At 31.0% G+C, this 25,927-nt stretch overlaps 1 protein-coding gene across 7 annotated transcripts in view; it reads left to right on the top strand.

Annotated features, from left to right (window-relative positions):
* Nucleotides 1–1,153: 1,153 nt before the first annotated feature.
* The window catches only part of LOC143230338 (formin-like protein), a 119,880-nt gene continuing 95,106 nt past the window's right edge, over nucleotides 1,154–25,927 (top strand). The window contains exons 1-2 of one of the 7 annotated variants that reach the window (XM_076463739.1): nucleotides 1,494–1,632; nucleotides 20,870–21,003. Coding sequence is in view for 2 of the 7 variants with exons in the window: in XM_076463734.1 (XP_076319849.1) it covers nucleotides 1,336–1,632 (297 nt within the window). In the remaining 5 variants the exon portion in view is untranslated. Of the gene's footprint in view, nucleotides 1,633–20,272; nucleotides 20,464–20,510; nucleotides 20,648–20,869; nucleotides 21,004–25,927 lie in introns of those variants that run through there. The other 6 variants (XM_076463735.1, XM_076463736.1, XM_076463737.1 and 3 more) reach the window with 6 other exon arrangements.

Raw genomic sequence — 25,927 nt, forward strand, 5'->3', positions numbered from 1 at the left:
AGTTTGAGAACACTGACAAAATTAAAAATACGAAAATTAATGAACAAAAACATTAATAACTTAAGCCATAAAGAGATGTCGCCTTAGTAGTTAAGGGTAACCTGCTTCTGTCACCAAACAATGACAACAACCACGCTGTAAAGCTTTACACTGCTAAATTATGGACGGCTAGCACAGATAGCCCTCGAGTAGCTTTGTGCGAAATTCCAAAACCAACCGTTTCTTTAACTACGCTTTAGAATAGTTTAAAATTTACTAAAAACACTCTGAGACAAAAACAAGACAATAAAATCGCTCCTATGTTATATTTTGTTTAGTTTATTGGTTAATGACAGAGGGAATATAGAAATATCACTACTCTTTTAAAGGATTATATTCATAAACAAAATACGCTCAGCAAATTCACACACACACACAAATTGTGCTATTAATGATAAGTTTAAGGACTTAACACACTTAAAATCATTTTATTTCCCGCCATGGAAGAAGCGCATGTAGCCCGTTGTGTACCTATGCGAAAAAAATTAACAAGAAGTTATTACAGTTTTTTATTAAAGAAGCTCTCTCTCTCTCTAGGTGTTTGGGTATATATATTTTGTATACCCAGGAGGGTCAGGTACACTAGACCTCTTCCTCCTTTTATTAATTAGTTGGAATGGACTGATTAATACATTTAGAGTAAATACAAAATGGCTGAAGTAATAACATAACATTAAATCTGGTCCTTTTCAGGGCGGCCCGCCATGGCCAAGCGTGTTAATGCGTGCGACTCGTAATCCAAGGGTCGCGGGTTTGCATCCCCATCGCGCCAAACATGCTTGCCCTTTCAGCCATGGGGGCGTTATAATGTTACGGTCAATCCCCAATATTCGTTGGTAAAATAGTAGCCCAAGAGCTGGTGGTGGGTGGTGATGACTAGCTGCCTTCCCTTTAGTCTTAAACAACTAAATTAGGGACGGCTAGCGCAGATAGCCCGCGAGTAGCTTTGCGCGAAATTCAAAACAAAACAAAAAAATCTTTTCAGGGCAATTAAAGAGGCTTAATTACTTGCGCGCGAGGTCAAAAAATAGTGTAATAACATTATTGGATGAGTTTTCCAGGCGTTATTATTGGAGCATGCGCATTGATAAATATAAGGATAACGATGAGCAATGTAACTTGTGGGGTCGCTGTGTTGAGAAACATAATGATGGCTTTAAGGAGGAAGTGTTAGGCCTAGATAAATATATATTACGAAATATTTCGTTTCAAACGAATATCAAACCACGAATAATGTGGTATACCTGTATTAATAATATTAGCAGAAGAAGCAGAACTACATTTTGATTTTCCCTAATGTCAATGAAAGGAACTGACTTTCGTAAAGGACTTAAATTTGCGTGTGTTTTTTGTGAACCTGAGACGGAAGTGAATGCTACTAGTACAACTACTACTAATAATATGGGGATGTCGGAAAGTTCTCAGTCGCAACCAGAAAATTCTAACGCCAATTCACCCTCTCATGCTGTAGGTACATCGTTAGGCATAACATTGCGAACTTCTAAACATCATTCAACCGTACAGTCAATTGATAATTTTAAAATGCCTATGCCTGAACGAAGTGAATTGGAAAGAAGGTTCACAAAAGTTTTGGTAAGTGAATTTAGTGTCATTAAAATTGATTTTGTTTTCACCTATATCCATAATACATAATTGAATTTATGAATTACACTTATCTAGTAAATTTTAATAAAATAGGTAATTGAATTTTTTCGTGTATACATACCAAGAAGTAGTAAAAAAATAAACTTAATCCCCTAGAAATAGAATTGAGTAAATGGTATACATTGTATTTGTAATAAGAAGGCAAGAAAAGCTGAAGTCCAATAATAAAATCAGACATAATGTGAAAATGTGAAGTCTAAATCATAAATGATTAGTTAGTGATTTGAGTTTAATTTAGTTGTTTCCTTACATTCTGTTTACTTAAACTTTTAGAATAGTGACAAATTTTTCTGTTTCATACACATTATTACTAAACCAAAGTTATGGTGAAAGCATCATATGTGACAATACAGTTAGTTTAAAATATAGTAATGTTGATATAAAACCAATGTTGTACTCTGTATTAAGGATTGAAGTGAGTTGAAAGTGAAATAATTCCTGAAGTAAAAGTAACTAGCTGACTCTTGTAAGCATTTATCGTCTTACAGCTAAAAAGGTTGAACTCCATCTTTGTAGTTTTATGTATTATAATATACAAGTTGACAACAAAAGACAGATTTTTTGAAATAACACCCAAATACAATAGTTAGAGTTAAAGGTCTAAAGTTTCACCTTGCTTCAGAAGTAGTAAAAATCTACTCAGAGCAGTATTTGTAGTAGTTCAAGATGTCTGTGTATATTGCATAGATAGCTCAACATATGGATCTTACGTGCTAATGGTTGAATAGTCACTTGTAGCACAAAATTGAACTTCATCCATCCATCAACTGTTTGCTTACACAAAATTTGTGTGTTATAATTGTTTTCCCTGCAACATGTGAAAAAATGATGTTTCTCTAGAAATAATGTTAAAGTTATACAGCTTCTGAGAATAAAAACAAATATGCAAGGTGATAGAGGAGTCATTTAGTCTGTGATCAAGTACAGCTATAGCAAAAACACAAAAATCCAAGTTAAACATAATATTAGTTTTTTTACTTATCCAGCATGCTTTTTTAATAATTCAAACTCTGTTTTTATTTCCTTCACACTTAATACCATTTTTACTAAAGGTCTTCAACATCAAGATGTAATCATTTAACTGAAATTTGGTATCACACATTCTAACTAATTGCCAACTGCTACCAAAGTTTATAATGTGAGCAATTATTGCAGGAATGCTAATACTAGTATAAAATAAATTAATCTTAATTTCAAATATCCTACCGGTATTACCAACTGATTTACTTGCTTCTTATTTTCCTTATTTAATGATAGTAATAGAAGCATAAATAGTAAAGTCTATCAATGACATTAAACCATCTAGTTTTTCTTACTGTACTGAGGATGGTAGTGTACTACAGATTGATTTGTATCTGTTGGTTTGTTGAACAGATATTTGGCAAATAACTTTTACAATAAGTGAAAATTAATGTATTTAGGTTATCATAATTTGGATACCACATTTAATATATGTGGAACCACACCCAGTATTGTTATTGAAGAAAAGGGTTTCTGTGTGTTGATTGATGAGCTACTAATACAGTAGTGGAATTGTTTTGTTGCTAGTGTTTAGTATATGTCTTTCTAGATATATTGATTACAAGCCAAAACTGGTAATTATTTTTATACAAATAATGTTTGGCATGACTTGAAATAGTTCTACAGTTTTGGCTTCCTTATCTCAAAGATATTGACTTATTAGAAAGGATTCAGAGGGAAACTACTAGGATGATTCTGAACTTAAAGATTATTTTTGCTAGTTTAAGATTTCATAACTTTTCTTTTAAAAGATAAAAGGTGATCTTATTTAAATTTGCAAGATTACCTGACAGATAATCTCAAAAAAGCTCCTGCTTTCTATTTGGTATATTATGAAGATAATATGATGAGAGGATACAAGTTTATGATTTGGAAAAGAAAGGCTCAAGTTAAGAAAGCTTAGTTTTTCAAGTAGAGTGATTGACATATGGGATGCATTTCCATTGGCAAATTGATATATTGCTGGAAAGTAAATGGTAGGCTTAAGTTTGTATTTTTTTCAAGGTTGGATGTACAGGGACAGTATAAAAGAGCAAGAATATTAACAATGGAAACCCTCCCTTTACTTTTTAGGAAATCATTAATTCTATTCCTAAACTCAAGTAAATTGCTGTACTCCAATACTCCCAGTGGTAACTCATTCAATAAGTTAGTCACATTGCTGGAAAAATAAAATTGGTGTAATTGGAACTTGGCTGTCCTTTCCCCTGAATGTTGAACTTGTGCCATCTCTTCCTCTTGTCTTCAAAAAACACAGTAAAGATATTGAGGTATTAATCTCTAAAATAATCTGTTAAACTTTCATAAGATTATTGTTTTTCTCATGAGAAAGTTAGCTTATCTTGACCTATCTCTATAAAATAATTATTCCATTACTGGAATTATCTAAACACTTCTTTTCTGAACCTGTTTCACTAAGTGAGTTTCTTAGATAAGGAGATCAAAACTGTACACATATTCTAAGAGAATTATAATCAGGGGTGAAATTCTGCCAGTACTTGCTGGTACTGAGAATGTAACTTATTTGAGCTGCTTTTAGATGCATATGCATTCCATTGTTCCTTCAGAAATAATTTATTTATTGACACTCAGATTGCCAATTTTTATGCTTGTATACTTCTATTAACTCCTAATAAATGTCTATAAATACACCCTAGAGTTTTATTTGCTTTATTATTAGTAACAGAGCACTGGTTTGATAATTTAAGTGATTTAAACAACACTATGCTAAGAATTTTTTTTAGTTATGTTAGTGATTTCTGTATATATTAGAGGTGTGATTAAAATTTTGAAAATCCAAATGCATTACCTTATACTTAATACATATAGTGTGTTTGTGTATGTGATGGTCATTTACCATAAATTTTTATAACTAACCATTTAATCCAAGTCACTGTAGTACATCAACACTCAATATTTGTAAAAATACCAAAGAGCTTAAAATCATCAGTAAACTTTACAAATTATGCTCCTGTTAATCAATAATGGTAATGTAAATAACAAGGAGTAAAGGCCTAATTACTGCCCTCTGAAGTAATCCACTAGTAAATTAGTAGCATGAGTGCAATATCTATTGATTCTGTTAATAACAACCTTTTAGTTTCTTCATTCCATCCATCTACAATTCAGTTAACTTGTCTTTCTTTAATCTTGAGTGGTATAATTTTTGAAGCCATTCATTTATACTGCAGCATTTTTGAAATCACAATTCAGCCAGTCTATACTATTTCTAGTATGCATTAACAAGTAATATTCTTGAGAAAAGAAAACTGACTAGGAAAATAAAATTCCCCTTTGGTGAATTCATATAAATTTTCACTTGTTTATGATATCATACTTAAATTAATAAGATAACAATGCTTATTTTTTCAGTATGTCTAGACGATTTTTACCATTATAGAAAGTGTACAAACTGGCCTGTAATTTTTATGACACATCTTACTATATCTTTAAAAATTTGTTGCATAAGCAACTCCCTAATAATGATCAACAGAGGCCTCGGAACAGACCAAACACTAATCACAATCAAAATATACCTGTTTTGGTTTTTCATATGGTGTTTCTTTCTTCCAACTAAAGTACATCTTTAGTCTCTTATAAACTTTTGTACTGAAAAGAGGAGAGCTAATAGAATAATTCCCGTGAAGGAAGGACTTTCTTATTTTCTGTTGAGAAAAGAGGTAATTTTATTCCAAGTTTAAAAGGTTATTTGGGGATTAGTAGGATAAAGATGTCTGATTAATGTGTTTTGTATTTTGAAGATAATAGGATGAGGGGATATAATTAAGAAAATATAAACTAGGTTCCAATTATAACATTATTAAATCTTTAAATAAAATGATTGACTTTGCAGATTAAGTTGCTGTGAACAGTAATGGAAGCCATAACATTACAGTGGTTTGAGAATGAAATTCATGATTTCTTGCAAAGTACAAAGAGTAGTTTGAATTTTTACTGTTTGAAGTTGGTGGATGTACAAGGACAGCTTTAATGCACTGTTATTAATCCATTGTTGTCTGTATGTTGTCATTAATTTTTTATTAACTTAAATTACTCAAATGAAACTTGGAATATTTCTCTGTACAATGATTTTTGGAATAGGAAAATATACAAAACATACCCATTAATGAAATACAAGATTACAATCAAAGATCACATCTTCATTTAAGTTGTTACACACACACACACACACACACACACACACACACACACACACAGTATGTATTCATATGACAAAACTTGATAAATGCTTGAGCTGGTTGATTTAGTGAATTGTGATTCAAAATGCTAGTTGATTAAGCTGATCAACCTTAAATAACTGAAAATAATTTAAAATCATGATGGCAGTATTTTGATTACTTGGGTGGTTGGAATAATTAGAAATCTAATTTCATTCAGTTGACTCTTTTTCTTTTTTTTTCCAACATTAATCAGTTTAATTATAACTGATTGATACATTATTTTACGTAGCACTAATCAGTGGAAATTGATTCTTTTAGGTAACTGAATAGATCGATCTGATGAAAATTTTTCCAATTGAATCACTTTTTTGACTTGGTGGTTTTTGTTTGTATTGTCATAAGAATGCTCATTTTTAACAGTGGTACAGATAAAGTACTAAAAGAATTATCAACCATTTGTTTACAAGTCACAGTGTATAAACAAGCAGGCAGGTGCAAGTTAAACTACAACTGTTTACCTGTTTTCAACCCTCCATATGGGATCTAGTAGGATTCTGATCCTAAATCACATTATATGCATGCTGTTAAGTTATATTTTACCATTCCGAATCAGATCTTGTGTTTCAATAATTTGTTTAAAAGAATAATGTAGCTCACAAGTTACAAGGTTGAACCTCTTGTCATTGTATAGGGTATGAGCTTTCCATTCCTGTGTGTACTTTGGTTCCTTTTACAGACGTTTTTTTAATCATTATATATTGTATAACACATGAAATGTGTAAATATGGACATTTACTTGACATCCTTGGTCATTAAATCAAACATCAGTGTAGTGCCAATATACTTTTGCTTGGTGAGGTTTTGCAGGTGTTAGTTTACTGTAACTTATTAGTATGTTTACCCACAGGGACACTTACTGTTTAACAGCTTTGTAGTTAGTTAACAAATTATACAAAGTAGTGGAGTCAGTTATACAAACATTCATTGTCATAATTGATCACCCAGCTCAATTAAATAGTACTTAATAAGCAATCTTGCAACTGGTGTCATGCTTGAATATTGACATTATCAGCCAGTACTTTCTGAATACTCAGTTTTTTAATATTAATTAGTTTAAAACTTAGTTTAATACTTTTATCAGATTATCAGATGTTTTATCAGATGCTCTTTCCAGTCTTTGATCAAGTCTGTTGCATCTGTACACTCTTGCACTACCCTTAAACACAATATATTTATTTATATATTTCCTTTTTCATTTTTTTATTAACATTTAGGTTTTTTTTATTCTTAATGATTACTTTGTTTGACTTTTAAAAGTTGAAAGGTTTTGTCTAATTATCTCAGATAAAAAATACCCTGTTGTGATAACATTGTGTAAGGTAGATTAAAAGTGTTATGTAAAAGTTTAAGTTACATTTAAAAATCTCACCTTGTTTTATCATTCAGTTGATCATAAAATAATATAACTGTTGTCATGACGTTACACAGAAATATTGATGGGTATGACAGAAGATTTAGAAGATTATAGAATATCCAGAATGTTGGAAAAAATGGGAAATTAGGACATCAAAATGGATGTGTGAGAGAAGATTTGCTGAAAATGTGAACATTAACAGTAACGATTTCTTTAAATACATTAAGGGTAAACAAAATGTTAGGATGTTGGTAAGACCCTTGAGGCATGACAAAGGAAAGGTAGTATCTTATGATTAGGAGATGACTGGATTATTAAATTTTGTTTTTCTCTGAGTTTTTTTTACTGATGAAAATTTAAGCAGTATCCCACATCTTGAACAGTTGGTAAATAGAAACAAGATCAAACAAGATGACTGAATTAATTCTAAGATGGTTCAGCAAAAATTGAGAAATTTATAAAAATTATAAGGTTCTAGGGCCAAATAATCACCACGAGGGCTTTGAAGGAGATTAAAAATTGGATATGAGAACCACTTAATGCTGTTTTTGTCAGTCCTAAAATAATGGGCAGGTACCAGAGGATTGGAAGTTAGATAATATAACTCCTCTTTTCAAGGGAGATGATAATTGTTCCAATAATTATAAATCAATTAGTTTTATGAGTTGTAGAAAAAGGTGTGGAAAGTATGTTAAAAGATGCTTTGCAAAGTCATTTAACAATGTTTAGGATTTTATTGGATAGTCAGCATGGTTTCACAAATGCAAAATCTTGCCTTACAAATATTTTGACATTCTTTGAAAAGGTTACTACTTATGAAGATGAGGGTAAGGGTGTGCATTTGGTGTATCTGGATTTCCTAAAAGCATTTGACAAGGTGCCACATAAAGGACTTGTGAACAAACAACAACAGTGTGGAGGATAAGTTAGCAAATTAGATAGAAGAATGGCTGGTTGGAAGAAAGCAGGAGGTTTTTACAAATGGGAGTTTAAACTAAATTAATACCACAAGTGGAGAGTACCTCAGGGCTCAGTCTTAGACCATTTGCTCTTTCTTACTTACATCAGTGACATAGATGAAGGAAGAATTATTTAGTTATTTAAATTTGCATATGATATTAATGTCTTAGGTGTTGCTAGCTGTGAAGAGGATATTACTGATTTACAAAAGTATTTAGATCATTTAGTGAGTTTTTGGCAAGTAAATGACAGATGGATTTTAATTATAATAAATGCAAGGTAATGCATGTGGGTTATTATAGTTTGGGTTGGAAAAACCTTATTATGAAGGAAAGAGATATTTGTGTAGTATTTGATTAGTCTTTTAAAGTCATCCAAGCAGTGTGCTGTTGGTAGTGGTAGGGCAAATAGGATTTTTAGGTTGCATGTACATAAATATTGAATGTAAGTCTGAAGAGGTTATAATTTCATTGTACATGTTATTGATTAGGCCACATTTAGAATGTTGTGTTCAAATGTGGGCTTCTTACCTAAGGAAAGACATCATATTGTTGGAAAGGGTTGATAGAAGTGTTACTAGAATGGTGCCTTGGATGGGGGAGTTGTCATAGGAGGAGTGGATGAAATATCTCATGTTATTTTTTCTTGAAAAAAACAAGATTTGGGGGGGATCTAATTGAGGTGTTTAAGGTTATAAAGGGAATTGATAGTAGTGATAAATCTTTTTTTATATTTAACAATGAGAACAGTAGGACTAGGGGACACATAAATTTGGGCAGGGTGGGCGTCACCTTCAGCTAAAAGGTTCATTTTTCTAACAAGGTTGTTGGTCTTTGGAATTGGTTGCTTTTGGATGGTGTAGAGGAAGCAAATTTAAGTGAGTTTAAGAAAAAGCTTGATAAGTATATGAATGATAAGGGCTGGCTTCAAGTTGTTTTTATTAATTAATTTAGTTTAGAGGATGGATCAGCCAAGATGGACCAACAGGTCCCTTGTTGCTCCAATATATTGTTAATGCTGCTATGTTATGGACTGTGAGAATTACTACATAGTAGTGTATTTAACTGTAGATGCCCTTATGGGTACTGAAAATTAATGATTTATATTGATAATTTAACTGCTTTTCTTCTGGTTGCAGAAACAAGTATTTTAAAACTTTATGGTAATTTCATTGTTAAGTATTAAATAATGTGGCCAGACTACAAGATATACATGTTCTTTGTAACCTGTTGAATTTTACTACAATTTCTCTGGGTGCACATTTACAGGTTTGAAATCAACTATTAAAAGTGTTGTTTATGTTTGTAAAAATAAAAATAACTTTTCTCAATTATTTACTTTCATGATTGGAAATTGTTGTATGTATGACTATATATATTTTGGATTCTGGAAACAATTCAGTAAGATGCTTTTTGAAAACCTTGTTGTAAACTATATTTTATTGTAAATTAAATGTTAACTGGAGGGAATTCTAGAACTTGCTAATAATATTCATATAAAAAGATTTAATAATTAAGCCTGGAAAGATAGTCAAGGAAATGGGTATTTTTTTAAGATAGAGAATTGAATAGAGTATTATGATCTTTGTTTGCTGTTGCACTTAGTTGCTTTATACAAGAAAGTTGATTATATTTTACATTAGTTAAAATCATTTATAATGTAGGCTTACAAAAATTGAATGTGATGTGCAAGTGTTTAAGGTTATAGAAATGCTAGATAAGAAAAAGTAATTTATTATCATTATGTTTACTGGACATTGAATTATTTTCACCAGATAATTTGATATAACCCTCTAATAAAAGTATAGAGGAAAAAACTATATGATAGTAGGTGATATAAGTCTTACGGTGTGTGCAGAATATTGTATGTTAATTGATGTGTCAGTGTTTGCAAAAGATTGTATGTTTTATGGTTTGTACGTTAGTCAACAGATTAGTTAATGTACTATTGTTCGTATGTTAGTTGATGTATCAGTATTTACAGAACATTGTATGTGCTTTGTGGCTTGTGTGTTAGTTGATGTTTGTTTCAGAAAAGGTTTTATGTTGATTACAAATTAGTTAGACCTTTTAGATACTTTAGAAATATTTCATAGATAAAAGAAAGTTGTGTACAAATGTAAATGCTTTAATAACTTGTTAGAAGTTTTATTACAAATTGTTGTCTACATAGTAATTAATTCTGTGAAAACTCTTTTTCTTGTACTTCTTTCATCACATAACTAAAAATAAGTTTTCTGTATTATAAATATAGTTGTAGAGTGGTTTTTGATACTAATGTCCAAAAATGAATTGCTTTGATGAGAAAGGAAGGATCACTGATGCCACATGTAGCAGGATCTTGCTTTTCTGAAGTGGAAGGTTTGTAGTTTTTGCTGATGTGAGGTTAAGATTGCCTTGGTGATCACTGTTTGGTTAACAGTATGTTATAAAAATTGTGGAACCATTCTTTTCTCAGCACAGGCATTTAAGAAGTGTTTGCACACAGCTATTAATAATATGAATACATTTTTTAGTTGGTGGAAAACTACTAGATTGTATAGTGTAAAATACAAGTATTATAAGACATCTCTTGAGAGAGAACATGATAAAGAAGTGGACATGTCCCAGTGTTCAGTAAGATATTTTTGTAACCTTTGAGTATTTAGTCATATTCCAAGTAATAAATTACATAAACATTAGTAGTAAGATTGTTTTTAGTTAAAAACAAACTCCTCTAATGTTCTAAATTTTTGGCATACACATTTTTACTAATGACATAAATGTAGTGTTTACATAGTTAGGTTTAGATGGTAATTATCCTTTGTGTTTATTCGCACACATTGTGGGAAGGCCCACAATATTTAAAACATGTTTCAGTCAGCTCTTACAGTGTGTGTTAACATTCTGTATACTACAAATACATGCATATATATATATTATTATTAAATGTGTACCATTTTAATTTTCATGCTACATATTGTAATATACAGTTTTGTATTTATTCTATTCATACTTTAGTTACACTTTACAATTTATTTAATTGCGACTGTTTTTTTTTAGATATAGTATGTACTTGTGTTTTTCTGTTACCATTACTTAAAGTTCAACATAAAAAAGAAGACATCGTATATCACTGTTCCTGTTTTTATAGTGAAAAAAATTAAACTTTTCTATCCAATATTTTAGTGTACTATGAATTATTATAAAAACTAGATATACTTCCTTATGTTTTAATAATTCGTTTGCAATTTTACTGTTAATGGAAAATGACATGCATTTTTAAAGGTGGGTGAAGTTCCGTTTTAATACCACTCTTCTTTACTACTGCTAAATTTTTAAATTACGTTTCTGTTAAAACGAATTTATAGTGTCTATCAAAATACACTGCAAAATGAAAACGGAACATGTATTAAATATTCATTTGTTTTTCGCAAATATAATTTATGAAACTGCAACTGTAAGTAATATGTATACTAATTTGAGAAATAATTTGTAGCTTACCACCATACTTGATCATTATGCTTTAAATAAATTTGTGTATTTTATTGTTTAGTTACCGTTTCGTTGACTTCGGAGTACAATTTTCAAATATAAACGCCAGATATTTGAAACGTACTGGGTAATATATCGGAAAGCATAATATTAGGGCTTGCCAGAAAATCCGGGATACCAACAGTGATGTCATATGCGAATGAACTTCTTACTAAACAGGAGTGGCTAGAAGTAGCGTTATTTCACACGCTTTTGTTTTTTGGTGTGTATGCGTGGTTATTCTTCAGCGGTATCCCACTGTTTTGAAATGACGTAATGTTTGGCCACCGACTGTTCTGCAAACCACTGTACTCTAGTATCATGTAGTACAACCATATTGACATGTTTATCTAAAGCTTTCGGAGTGTTATGTTGTTTTTCTTGAATTTGCATGAATCATATAACAGGCGCGCATTGTATCTTTTTTTTTTTTTAGTGAAAACATTTTAAATACTTTAAATCATAGTCGCAATGAACCTTTGACATTAGGTGCAGTGTGTTTTAATTTGGAATTCCTGTGACGTTAGGTTAAAAAATTGAGACATCGTGCGAAAGGAGGCGAAGAAACCGCGTTTTGAGTAACTGCTCTGGTTAGGCTTAACAAGTTTGAACAGTATTAATCTGGTATCATTACATCCTCCGTTTTGTTACGAATACGGTCACTTCTCAAATACTTTATAAAAACCATTGAAGTAAAAATTGAAACTGAGATGGCATAAATCAGTAAAATGTTAAATTTTAATTCTAAAATCTTTAAAATGGTTTATTTTAAAGAGGGGAAAAAAGGTTTTGTGTTTGACTTAACAAAAAACGTCAGAATTAAACTCGAATTTGTTTTTAAAATGGACGATATGGATAGTGAATATGTTGTGCTGTATTTCTCTGTATTACCTTGAAATGACGAACTGTAAACTCTTGCTAGGTCAGACAAACTTGCCGAGTTTGAATCCCCGTTGTACCAAACATGCTTGCCCTTTCAGCTGCGGGGGCGTTATAGTGTGTCAGTCAATCCCATTATTCGTTGGTAAAAGAGTAGCCCTAGAGTTGGCGGTGAGTGATTATGACTAGCTGCCTTCCCTATAATCTCACGGTGACTATTCAACAGTATTTGCTAAGCAAAAATAAGGATTAATGTACTTATAAAGCCTCCTGAACCCTACATGTACGTGTTTATGGAGCGAATCAAAACGTTACTAAATTTTTTTATCTAAGTAATTCGGTGACTTTTTACAGGCAACGCTCTAATTTATTCAGAGAACTCTTATCTTGGTTCCCGGTGATTCCTTTCTTATATTGAAAGATATGTGTGTGTGTGTGTGTGTATAACGGCTTGGTATTGCTGGCGCACAAAAATGTAGCTTCATAGAAAGAAAAGAAAGAAATACAATAAAAAACAGTTTTATAAAAACAAGTAGAGTTCGATATATATATAACCTAGCTGATTATAATAGTAAACTTTTAAAGGTACGAAAAGTATTGAAACAAGAAAGTCGGAAGTACAAAAAGTGAGTTACTTAAAGGCTTGAATCAGAACGCCTTTCTGACGGCTCCGCCACAGATTAACCTATAATTGTTAAACTGTTCTTTTTTATTCGGGTACGTTTCTCTTCAACGTATCCAGGGTGTAAAAACTTGTAACATACCAATCTAGCAGTTACTATGTAGATAAACTTTGACGTAAATTCATTGTTAGACTTATAACATTTTATTAGCTTTGAAACCAATTAATTTCTATTGAATAATGTCTTTCAGTTTGTAATTAATACAGAACTACTCAAAGTTATTACTGGTAGACTATTTTCACCACAGTATCGGTAGTAATGGAAATCCAATAAGTACGAAATTGCAGTAAACTGTTAGTATAACTTTACCACACCTACAGTATAGACAGTCAAAGTGATGAAGCTTGCATAGAACACGAACTTTATCCGGGAAAAGGGTGGAATTGCTATGTCGCTATTTTGTGGTTGGGAAATTAAATGATGTGTGAGAGAAAACGTAGTCCTACCGTGTTCGAATTTTTTCTTGTTTTTAAGTGAGGCTTTTAATTCAGGTGAACGGATGGAAGGATGATCGTAGGCGACTTCCGCACGTTAGATTTCTTAACTTTTTATGGTTGTTACTTCTCCATGTAACTGTGTTACTGATGAGAGATTTGGGAAAATACTTCTGTTGAAGGAACGGCTTACAATTGAGAGAGAATGCTCTTGATAATGGGAAAACGATTCAGTTAGATATTGTTATATATTAATGAAATAAAATGTTTTTTTATAACTTAAATTAAGTGAAGAAAATTTTTTTACTCTAAATTTGACAATTTATTGTTGACCTTTCGTACGTTTTGAAGGGTATGAATCATGAGATTTTAGTTTGAAAATTAAGAAGGTGGATATTATGTACTGAAGATTGTTTTTTTGTCGAGAGCACGGGCAGTTAGAAAGATATCATTCCAATTAATTTTAGAGACATCAGAAAATTTTACAATTAAATTTATGAATTATATAATAATAATAATCTAATACAAAAATTTCTACAGTTTAAAATTTGAATCGCAAGAAAAGCGTTAAGATTTTGACATTGAATACAATACTGAGAATCGTTGTTAAGTACTGTGAAAAGTGAAAAGTCAGTTTTTCAGAAACGGAGGGACAAAAGGACAGTTTAAATATGCCATATTTTAAAATTCCTTGTTATTTCTTTTAATGACACAGGAAAGTTAATTTATAAATACAACCATATCCAGAAAGTAACATCACCTTAATATTGTAATTACACCTGAAACGATTGAATTGGATGAAGTAGATATGGTACGACTTATTTTCATTCTTGTTTGTTTTCACTCAATTTATATAAATACTAATGTAGTCTTTTGCTGTTGACGTAGGTGAGAAGTAAATTTTCTGAGTCCATCCATGGTTATACCTGTTCCTAAGCACTAGCGACAGATATACTTAAACCGAAATACCTGCCACGTTTTCTTCCTGTTGACGTTGTGGTCACTTGACCCGCTTGAGGATCGAGCTATCAATTCTTCTGAAATTTTCACCACAGAACTACAGTTCTGTGTTTACCTGTGTTTATCAGTAGATAAACAGAAAAACAGTGTTTAAGTTAATGTAATTCAAGTAAAATAATACTTAAACAGTTTGCTGTTCGATTAAATAAATGTATGGATGTTTAATAAAAATCAAACCTAATTCCAACCTGTAAATAAAATTGATAAAAATGACAGCCTAATAACTTAATTTGTTCTTGCCAAAATACGTTTTGCTCAAGTCTGTAGTCGTATAAACATTTCATCCTCTACTGTGTCTGTAGCATCTCGCCCGCTATTTGAGTCCTAGTATTAGGGAAAGGCCTCGTCGGCGTTAGATATATAGATTGACATTACTTTCTTGCTAACTTTTGCTCATGAACACTTATAATTTAACACCAAATTGAATTACGTAGTGTAGAAATTTAAGTTAAAATGAATCTATTTCTGATGGTTGTGATCACCTTCTAAATACGATTAAACATAATTTGAATTACAACTAACTGTGACTGCTCTAAATGCGCGCAGAATGTTTGCAAATCGTACACCTTATATGGCACACTCGCATTCAACTGTGGTGACGGACCGCAACCCGACGGCGAATCAGCAGTCAATGGGTTAAATAAAAAACGCAATAATCTACTGAATAAATTTCGGCACCACTATTTGCACTATTAAAATTCTCTCAATAGTCAAATGTGGTGGTGAATTTTTTTTATAAAAAAACTATACATAAAAAAAACTTTCTGTCTCAAGTCTTCATTAGCCTTAAACTTATTTTAACTGTTTTATATGAATCACATCCTCGTTTTATCGTATGGTGTTTGTATATTGAAATTGGTGTATTTATGTTTGTATGGCTAATAATGGACAAATGGTTAGGGCTATCGACCAGTAGTTCTACGTTCGTGAGTTCGGATCTCCATCGTCAAATATGTGTGGCCCAAATGGTTATATACACACACACACACAACAACATACAAGTCAAAATTAAAAACAACAGTAGATAACGGTGATAATCAAGTCTTTGTCACAACGTTTCGGGTCTAAACTCTTCATCAGGCGATATTTGTTATATAAGGTATTGTTTGTAACTTGTACTGATTGGCTTATGAATTCCTTGATAGATTTCACGAACACAGATGATACTTTGTTAAACCGTAATATTGACTTACCAATCTCAATACGCTTTTCAGGAGAGAAGCCCTTGTTCTAAGATCTATATCAACAGACCGTTATTTACGAGAACGTGAAGAACAGTCAATGCCTTATTTATATTTTACGTGTAATTTCTGCAGTTTTCTGCCAGCAGTATGAAATATGTTCGCAAAAAACGTTGTCAATGAAAATCGGTAACTTGAGGGATAAAAAAAGCAGAAAAAATATCAATTTTGATTTTTATAATGCTTATGTAACTGTTTGACAAATTTGTTACAAGCATTATATTAAGTCTCATGAGGTACAGATAAGTTCATAATTCAAATAAAGCACTCCCTCTCGATCTAATCATGGCGTTGAAGAGGGTAAATAAAAAAAATTAAAACACGATACCAGTTGTTTTTTTTTTAATATGATCACATGTTATAATTCATACTGTCATGTCGATCGTCTTTTAGGTTTTTGTATAGTAGAATGCTCTAATTAATTTATATAGAATTAATTTAGTTATACTTGAAGTTGTCAGTTTCATATATTTTTAATCAAGGCGTTTCAGTGCTCCACTCTAAAACTGAATTTTTTTTATAGGTTCCTTTTTCTAAATATATAGGTCAAACTAAAATACAGATTTAATTGTATATAAATAATTTAGATTTGACTAATGATAGATAAACATACATTCATTATTCTGTGTACGATGACAGAAAATGTACCACGTAAATTCTGGTAAAGAAAAACGAGTTATTTCACCACATTAAAAAAGCTACAAAACCTTCATAATTCTATGAATCTATATTAGATAATTATAGTAATGTTATGATTACAATATTGAAAAAAAATGGCAATGTTTTAATGAGAACGGGTTTTTGGCCTATTTTGAATACAGAAAATGAAAATTAAGGCATTTCATATATTTGAAAGGTTTCACTTGAATAACTCCAAATTACTCAATTGTACTTGTGATTTTAAAGTTTCTAACCATTTGTACAATTATCTTTCTTTTATATTTTTGGCATTTAATATTTTCCTCATATCGCCGCCTTTGTGAGAAAACGATTTTAATGTTAACAGGGAAATGCAGACTAACCAAAGTTACTTACGAAGCAAAAGAGAACATCGCGAAGGAGAATAAACCTAAAATTGAGGAAAATGAGATCATAAAACACGAACAGTGAATTTGAAAATGAGATAATAAAATACTAACATTTATTATTAGCGCTTCATTAAAGAACTACAGAACATCTCGAAGCAAGTTTATATGCTTGTTACTGACACATTTTGTGTTGGGTATTCTCTTTAGCAAGGACTTACTAAATTTTTCCCCATTTTCATTCTCGTAGTTTGCTATCAAGGGACGTTTAATATACAAGAATTATACATATATGTGCCTTATTATGTGTACATGGTATACAAGCACGTAACTTTATGGTAGTATATTTTAACTTAATAGTGGTGTGGGTCAAATTATCTGTAGTGAGTCATCATCCAATCAGTTGCGTGTAGGTTATACGTATTCGTATGTAAGGTATTATTCAAGTTACAGGCACAAACAAGCTTACTTTGTTATACAGTTTGGGTTCTAGGAACATTTATTCGCCATTTTCCATCTCTGTGGATTTACTACAGTCAAATTTTACTTGATTATCCTCTACGTACTCATCTGTTTATTACAGAAAATGCATGGTGGGCTATAGAAGGTAATTGGGTATGTACATGTGTGTGTGTGTCTAATTTTCTCCTATAACGCATCATGTATATGCTGCACTGAACTGAAAAGTACGTAAGGGATACAAACGCACACAGTTTGTTGTTTTTTTATACAAATTAATCTAAAAGTTTATGCGTTACTAATTTCCGTGATTGGGGAAGAAACTCGTATTATGGCTCAATAGCGTTATCCAGTTCATAGTACAAACCTTAGTCAGTCAATATCGTTATGTTACGGATTTGTACGGATCTGTACAAAATGATTGTACAGATGATTAATAATTCGTATTATTTTCAAGTTTCGGTTTTTAATACTTTAACTCATAAAACTCGCAGTTAAATAAATGAATAGTATTTAGTATTGCTTTGAAGTTTTGTGTCCGTTACGCGTGCACATGAAGTTACTACAAACGTATATGTAAAACTAGTTACCCATACTTGTGTACCGTTGGTTATTTTAGTTATATTCACGAATGGTTTTCATGCACATTTCTTGTACCTCAACACAACGGAAGAGTTTGCAGAACGAACAGTAATAGCAAGCCACTCAGTCCACTGAGGTCATCTCTTACATGAATAATTAAAAAAAACGCTGTGAAACTCTTCGCTCATAAAAGTATTAAAGTTTATATATTGAGTTTGCTGCAAGGTATACCATACTTTATTCACTCAACAACGAGAGTAGTTTGTAGTTAACACTAACTAATAAACAGACTGGTTGATTGATAAGTTATACCACGTGAATTAGGTTGTCTAATAATTTTACAGCTGCAAGAATTGTACTTGTATATTGTTATCAAATTATGATCAAAAGTCGGATAAGTATATAGATGAGAACTAAAAATTAATGTATGTTGAAGACAACCTAATGTAACATTTGTTTAAAAACAATCTTATGAATCAGTTACATTGCAAAACTAAAACCTTGAAAGACCATAGAATTATGAGTTATAGATACTCTTGCTGTAACAATTTTCAGCCACAGTTACTAACATCAAACAAGGGGTAGCTCTAATTCAACGCATATTGTATACAGGAAATAGCATCTGATTGTTAATTATTTTCGTTATATCACCGACTTTTGTGTGAAGAAACGATTTGAATGTACACACGTGTGATATAAAAGAGATAAGCGCTTGAACGGTATTTAACAGCTAGTCAGTTTTTAAAATAAAATAAACCTAACGAAAACGTACATTTTCATGAGGTATAAAGTATTATACCCAGTGATTTTTGGACTCGTGATTTTAAGCTTTGGTACACGTATATTTAGTTGCCACCAGAGAATACAAGGATGAAATAAATCAGTATATATATATATACATATACACATACACACACTAAATTTCTCAAACATTTTAGCACAAGTATAAAGATACAAAATTCAAGACGTTTATGAATTGTAGTTAAGGGCCACAATTAGTACCGGACCACATATTACGTAAGCAAGTTGGATTTTTTTTACTACAATTAAGTTGACTATAAATATTAGTTAAGTTTGTTTGGAAACTTCCACTTTCTACTGTTTCGTATAAGCAGTGAAAATATGTCGGTCCATGATAAGTTCCAAGTAATGCCACCCGAATGCTAATAGTTTCTTTACAATTATGTTTACTTGGTCTGATTTCTTTTCTTGAAGTATATTTGTATTAGATAGATGTTTTAACGTAATCAAAGATAAGCTTTTACTTTATAATATTATATACATTTTATTGAGATAATATAAAGCTATTTTTTTGTATTAATATTCGGTCCAACCTTTAAAAAATGCTTAAGTGTTTAATAAATTAATAGTGTAAAATCTTTGATTTCTGTACTAGGTTAAAATTTCTTTGGAAACGGGTTATTTTCACAAAGTGAGTGTGAAAGAGATGCTTTTAAATGAACACCCGCTTTGAATTAATTTATTAAACATTAATTAGGAAATATTCTCAAGAATATCGACCACTTTTGTATTCATATACAAGTTCGAAGTTGCTAACACCGCATTTTGTTTGCGTCTGTGATGATAACAGAGCAGTCGGTTCGACCGCACATTGTTTATATACCGTTGGAAAATTAATTGTTAAAATTCCTTCTGTTATTTGTTAAGGATTTTGTTTTCTAACTTGTGTGGGATTACATTTACTGGTGATAAATGATAAAAGCAGGGAAAACGTGCTTTCTTTATTAGAGTACTTGTTTATTTTAAGCTAAGAAAATATCAGTATTATTGTTGTTAATTTCACAGAACGCCATATAACTGTGTAAATTATTTATGTAGTTTTAATCATCCAAAAACAGTAGTTGATATTTATGTATTCCCTGTTAAAATTTTTCAGTTAATATTTTAACAACATTTGGAGTGATATGGCCTTAACCATGAATTATTCCTTAATGGAACTTAAAATTTCCGAAACCTTTTTCAAAAATGCTGTAGTGAGTAGGAAAGAACAACTACATTCATATCCGGTTTATTACGGACAAAGAACGAATTTTCAAGAGGGTGTGAAGGAGTAAACTTATGTCTAAGCTTAATATATTAGTGGTCTGTCTCTTTAAGCTAACATAGATGTTGGTGATGTCATCATCTTGGTAATAATATGACGTCACGAACATTGGTAAATTAGGGCGCGTTTGATTTTACAGGATATTAAGTACAGTGTTTCACAGGGCATTCTTAGAGATTATACTTACTTTTGTAATTGAGAATTGACTTTTTTATTATGTTGGTTGAACAAGATCAAAGTGTAAGCTATCTGTTAATAAACAGCTGGATTTAAGTAGTGTAAGGTACCTAACTTATTTCAGTAAAAGGATAAAATTGCTCTTTCACTAACTAACGCCAGAATAGCCAAATTATTTTCGTAATAATTAAAAAAAAATGTTAGTGCAGCGTTTTTTATCAGTTGTCGACAGAATATTTTAAATGTTTTCTTAGTAAAGTGAACTCTGAGGGGTGAGAGGGCTTAAAAACGTACGTTAAACTATATTAAACAGTTTGATTTTTTGTTTAAATTTCAGATTGTAAACTTTATAAACTAAAGCAATTTATTTATGAACTGCATTTTGTTTAACTAAAAAATTGGCGAATTTTTAAATGGCAGTGTTGTACCTTTTTTAAAATGTAAAACAATAGGTAAATAACATGCTTTTCTAAATTTTTACTGTACTACTATTGTATAACTTTATTTCATAGGTCCGAAAACGAGACTATTTCGCACAAATAACTAGTGTTACCAGAGTTTATGTGAAGTGTTCGTGAGTTATGAACATTTCGATCAACAGTCTGGTATTTCAAGTTTCTGAACAACCTTAAATGAAAGAATTAAGGTAATTAATGTGTTTCACCTTTTCACAGCCTTGTTATTGTAGCTTAAGATTTTATGCAGAACACAGTTGAGATTCGATCGTACGTGATCTTTGTTCGAATGTAATGATGATACTGGCATCAAGCGTTGTACAAGTAATTTCGGCCATTTAAATGTGTATTTTTTATTGTATTCTACAGATAAAGGTTGCAAGTCGACTGGTACTAGATTTCTGGAAATCTAAATTATTATACGTAAGCTCTGTATATCTATCTATAACACAAAGTGTCTCTTTAGATATATGCTGGTGGCACAGAATGCTTATCTAGATATCTTCACATGACACAAAATCTCTCAAAGCTTGTAGTCAATTACTAATAATATAAAATACTTTTCAAGATTGATGAGATTATTCCGCGAAGTAATACACATTCATATTGCTAACACATATGCAATTTCGCTCATAATTCAATTATACTACCGCTCCAAGGGCGATATTAAACCTCTAAATACAACTCGCTTCTTTTATGCTATAGTCTTTCTCACTGTAGTCATAAACCTCTTCAGTCATTTTTTATCCCCAGGCCATTGGAAATTGGAATTCAGTTAGAAGGAAAGGTTTAGATTTTAGAACGTCAAGTCCATGACCCACCTAGTGACGCTTTTTTCATTTATTTTAGGAGTGTCACGTAAGTGAAACGTGTGTATGAAATGCACGTAATGAATGCAGGGAGGGATAGATATTGTTTTTGAAACTCGTAACTAATTACATTCACTTTATCAGTTTTAATGCGTGTGACTGTTTTGAACATACTCTTCCCATTACAACAACATGAACCAAAACTGATTGAATAAAAGTAACCTTTAGTTATTATATGTGATATTTCCCATTGGTTACAGTACCTAAAATTTAGTGTCGTAAATGAAACTGCAGTTGTACCCAATTGTTAAGATAAGCACGTTAAAATTTCCATTGTCTTTTATGTAAATAAATGTTTAATAGGAGTATTGTAGCTTGTTTATCTTATTTTTTATAAGGTAAACTGGAAGGGAGGTGATTAAATATAGATATATATAGAGGAAACATGACGTCCTAATAAAGTATGTAAAGATATTAATCAGTTAAAGCTAGAATTTTTTATTCATTCCAATGGAGGTTGTAAAATTAAATAAAATTGTGCCATTAGCCTTAAGTTAGTCTTTATTTATATAGATATAATTAGTACTGTCTTGTATGTTCATGTAACTTCTTAACAGGGTGTCGATGGATCTTCATGAAAATTGGTATGGAGGCTCATTAGATCTGTTCTGGGGGAAGGTTGAAATTTTCAATTTTGCAGTTTTAAACCATCACTTTGCTCTCTGTTGATAAATCTCTACTAGATTTGGCTTCTAAGGTTGTTGGGTGCACTTAGAAATACATGCAAATTTGCAGTTTCATATTTCATGTTTTGCAGTTTTTTTGGAGCACTTTTGAATTAAGTTACATAAGGGAAGCAACTTTTCATGTCCTAAGATAACCTTTCATTAGTCATGAATTTATATAACTTCTGTCCTTGAGATGGGTGATGCAACTAGTATACTTGTAATGCTGTTATTCTGTTCTAAATTATTCAGTTATTACAATTAGATGTTTCTTATTCACTGCTAGTTTTGACTGTATAAAACATTATCATTCTAATGTTGTGATCTAGACTCATCATAATTAAGTTCACTAGGCCTTAATTAACATAAGTACTGGAACATGGAAGTAATTTTTTTTTTATTGACTATTACATGGATACTTGAAATAAGAATATAAAAACTCTCCTTAATGTCCATTTGGAGCGATATAAATATATAAAAACATATTTCTACCATATAATTGTGAAGATGTGTTGTTAACTGGCTTGTATTGGTATTTAAGCATTTAAGATTAACCTGCTTTGAATTAGCTTATTTTTTATTGGCTATTGTTTGTGACTAAACTAAATCGTTAGCTGTAGGCTTAATGTGGCTTAGTCATAAAGTAGTATAAACTTTATTTGAAAGTTTTGCTGTACCTTTTAATCCTAAACCTTTATATGAATACAAAACTAAAATCAACTTGAATTTGTAAGCTAAGTTTTGGGATAAGAGCTAACTTAATATTAGATGCTATCCACTTTACTACACCTTATGGTTATAATATTGTATCATTTATTAAAGTATAAGTTTTACATTTAGCAGATATGTAACCAGTACTTTTGTCAGCTTCATTTGTGAACAGTCTCCGTAAGCATTTGAACCACTTTCTTGCTTCTACAATTCAGTGAAATAGGAACAAAAACAGATAAACAAATGCAGTTTATGGAATATATGTGAGTGATGCCCCAACTAGTTTATGTGGGGTTATATGAAGGGAATTATCTGTGAGAATGAATTACTGCAATAGCAATGATTATGCCAGAGATGAGCAGAGAACAATGTGTGTTTTGAGATCTTCCAATCTGGACAAATGAGATGTTAGAATTAGTTATACTACAAACCAAAATGTATATCTTTGTAATTTTATCAGATTGGTAAAATAGTTTAATGATTTTTGGAGATGTAGTGTGTGTGTGTGTGTTATACTTCACTATGTTTTATTTAGTGTTCAGAAGTTAATGTGGAATTGATAAAGAAGCATTGTTAATAAGTTGTGCTATAACTGGTCTAGTTACCTTTGTACTGATCTATGAATGAACAATTGGCTGTACAAAACAGCTTTTGTTATGTTTGCCACTATAGCTGCTGCATTGTGTTTAGTGAGTTGTACAGACACTTCATGAATTTTTTTGTTTACTAGCATTACTCAGAAAAAAAACTTATTTTTAGTACAAGAGCATATATATTTACAATTTATAATAAATAAATATATATAGTTTTGTTATTATTATGTTTAAGAGGGAAGGTAGAATACTGATTGTAAGAAACAGCAATAGCAATGTGCTAACATGATTGTTTATCTCTAGATTAACTTCACAAATACATCACAATTCATTGAATCTACATTCATAGTTTGTTATAATTGGTAATTTTAAAAACTTTCAATCAGGGGAGGCATTCCCATTTAAAGCTTATAACACCGAGGCAGAGGCATACTGTCATCCATATTTAATATCATTATGGTGTTATTTTAGTCTCTCAGAAAAAGCAAATACTGTTACTCCATCAGATTAGGTTCCACATGTACTGTAAGGAATTCAGTGGACACAACCAGTGCAGCCTTGTGGGTGAACTAACATATTCTTAATTGTCTTAACTGGTTTGAATGAGTTATTACTTTTCTTGCATTATTAATGTTGTGTTTTTTATTTCAGTAAACGCTCCAAAACATGTAAGGATAGTGGTTGAAGCAACTGTATCTAGTTGATTTTAAGCATAAATTTTTCCTCAAATTTGTTTTTAAAGATGTATTTCTTCTGATATATATTATTTTTAACTTCTGTATTAGTTGCATAAATCATTTGTATAATGTATTATATACATATATTGTAAGTGACTGATATAAATAGCATTTTGATCATGCCTTTGTATGGTTTATTCTCAGCCAATCTAATGAGCTGTTTTAGTGAAGATTCCAGATATTTGCATGTTTCACTAATCATTTTTTCTGTTCTTTTTGATAGTCCTTAGTGTTATATGTGTTTCAAAGTTGAACTAGTTACTAATTTCTCTGTTCCATAATTATTAATTAATACAGAGTATATCTCTATTAAAGTATATTCAAGTAATTTTATGCATAAAGTTAATTATTTTTATTGACCAGATCACAATATTATAAATATGGTAAAAGTCACATACTGCAACTTTGGTTTTTAAAATCTTAAACTAACATGATGGTGTTTTTTTTGTTGTTTTTTTTGTGTGAAGATTTATAAGAATTTGTTTTATTCAGGTACAAGATGCAGAAGTCTCTAAACAGGATGGGATGACCAAGCATTATATAGATTTATAATTATGGGATACCATATGTAGCCTTTAGTTTGACCCTAAAATGGGTACTTTGTGATTCTAATTTTACAGCTTTCTTTCTTTAAGTCTTATTTTTGGCCTCTTGTACTCAGCTTTCATTCCTACCTCTTGACTACACCAACCAGACATTAGTCATACAAATAAAAAAACTAGCCATATGGTATTTAAACATATGCACAGACTTGTAAGTAGTGAATAAAGTTTCAGTGTATTTGGTACACTAGTTTTTCTTGTTTTTCCTTCACTGTCCAGTTTTATTTCCTTTACCTGAATACCATATGTGTTTATTGATTATGTACTTCTACAAATCACCCTCCTGAATATGCCAATTGGAAAACAGGATTAACAAGACAGTGTTTAAGCAATGTGGACAAACTAAGCATATTTCAAGGCAAATCAACTACGTGCTAGAAAAAATGGTTCAGAAAAATATTCCCATTCAAGTCAGAAGACTTGTTTGATCAACATACATCAAAAGTTAAGGACAAGGGTGTTGCCACATTTAGGCTTTTAGCTATAATGAGTCATGCTAACATTACCTCAATTGTAAGATTAATCTAAACATTAATTTTTTATTTTTGAATGTGTTTGTAAAAATAATGACAAATGTTAATTTGCATTGCATTGTTTTTACACTCTGATTAAGTTGTTTCTCTTCAAAACATTTCATATCATTTTCCATTTAACGATGCTATTAAAGAACAGAAGTGTCCTTAATAATGAACTACTTTTATTTTTTCCTTAAATACACATTTCATTTTACAGCTTTAGATGCAACTGAAAAACACTAAACAAAATAACAAAACAAAATAGGGAACAGTGTTACAGCACATTAAAATCATTAAATTTTTTACCAACGTTTTGGCAACCAGTTTATCATAATTAGAGCTATCATTGAGTACTTACACAGGTCTTTTATACATAAAACAAAACATTGAATTCAACCTAGCTTTCTGTGTTAGTTTACTAGT

The sequence above is a fragment of the Tachypleus tridentatus genome, chromosome 10 (genome assembly GCF_004210375.1).
Source record: "Tachypleus tridentatus isolate NWPU-2018 chromosome 10, ASM421037v1, whole genome shotgun sequence".
Lineage (NCBI taxonomy): Eukaryota > Metazoa > Arthropoda > Merostomata > Xiphosura > Limulidae > Tachypleus > Tachypleus tridentatus.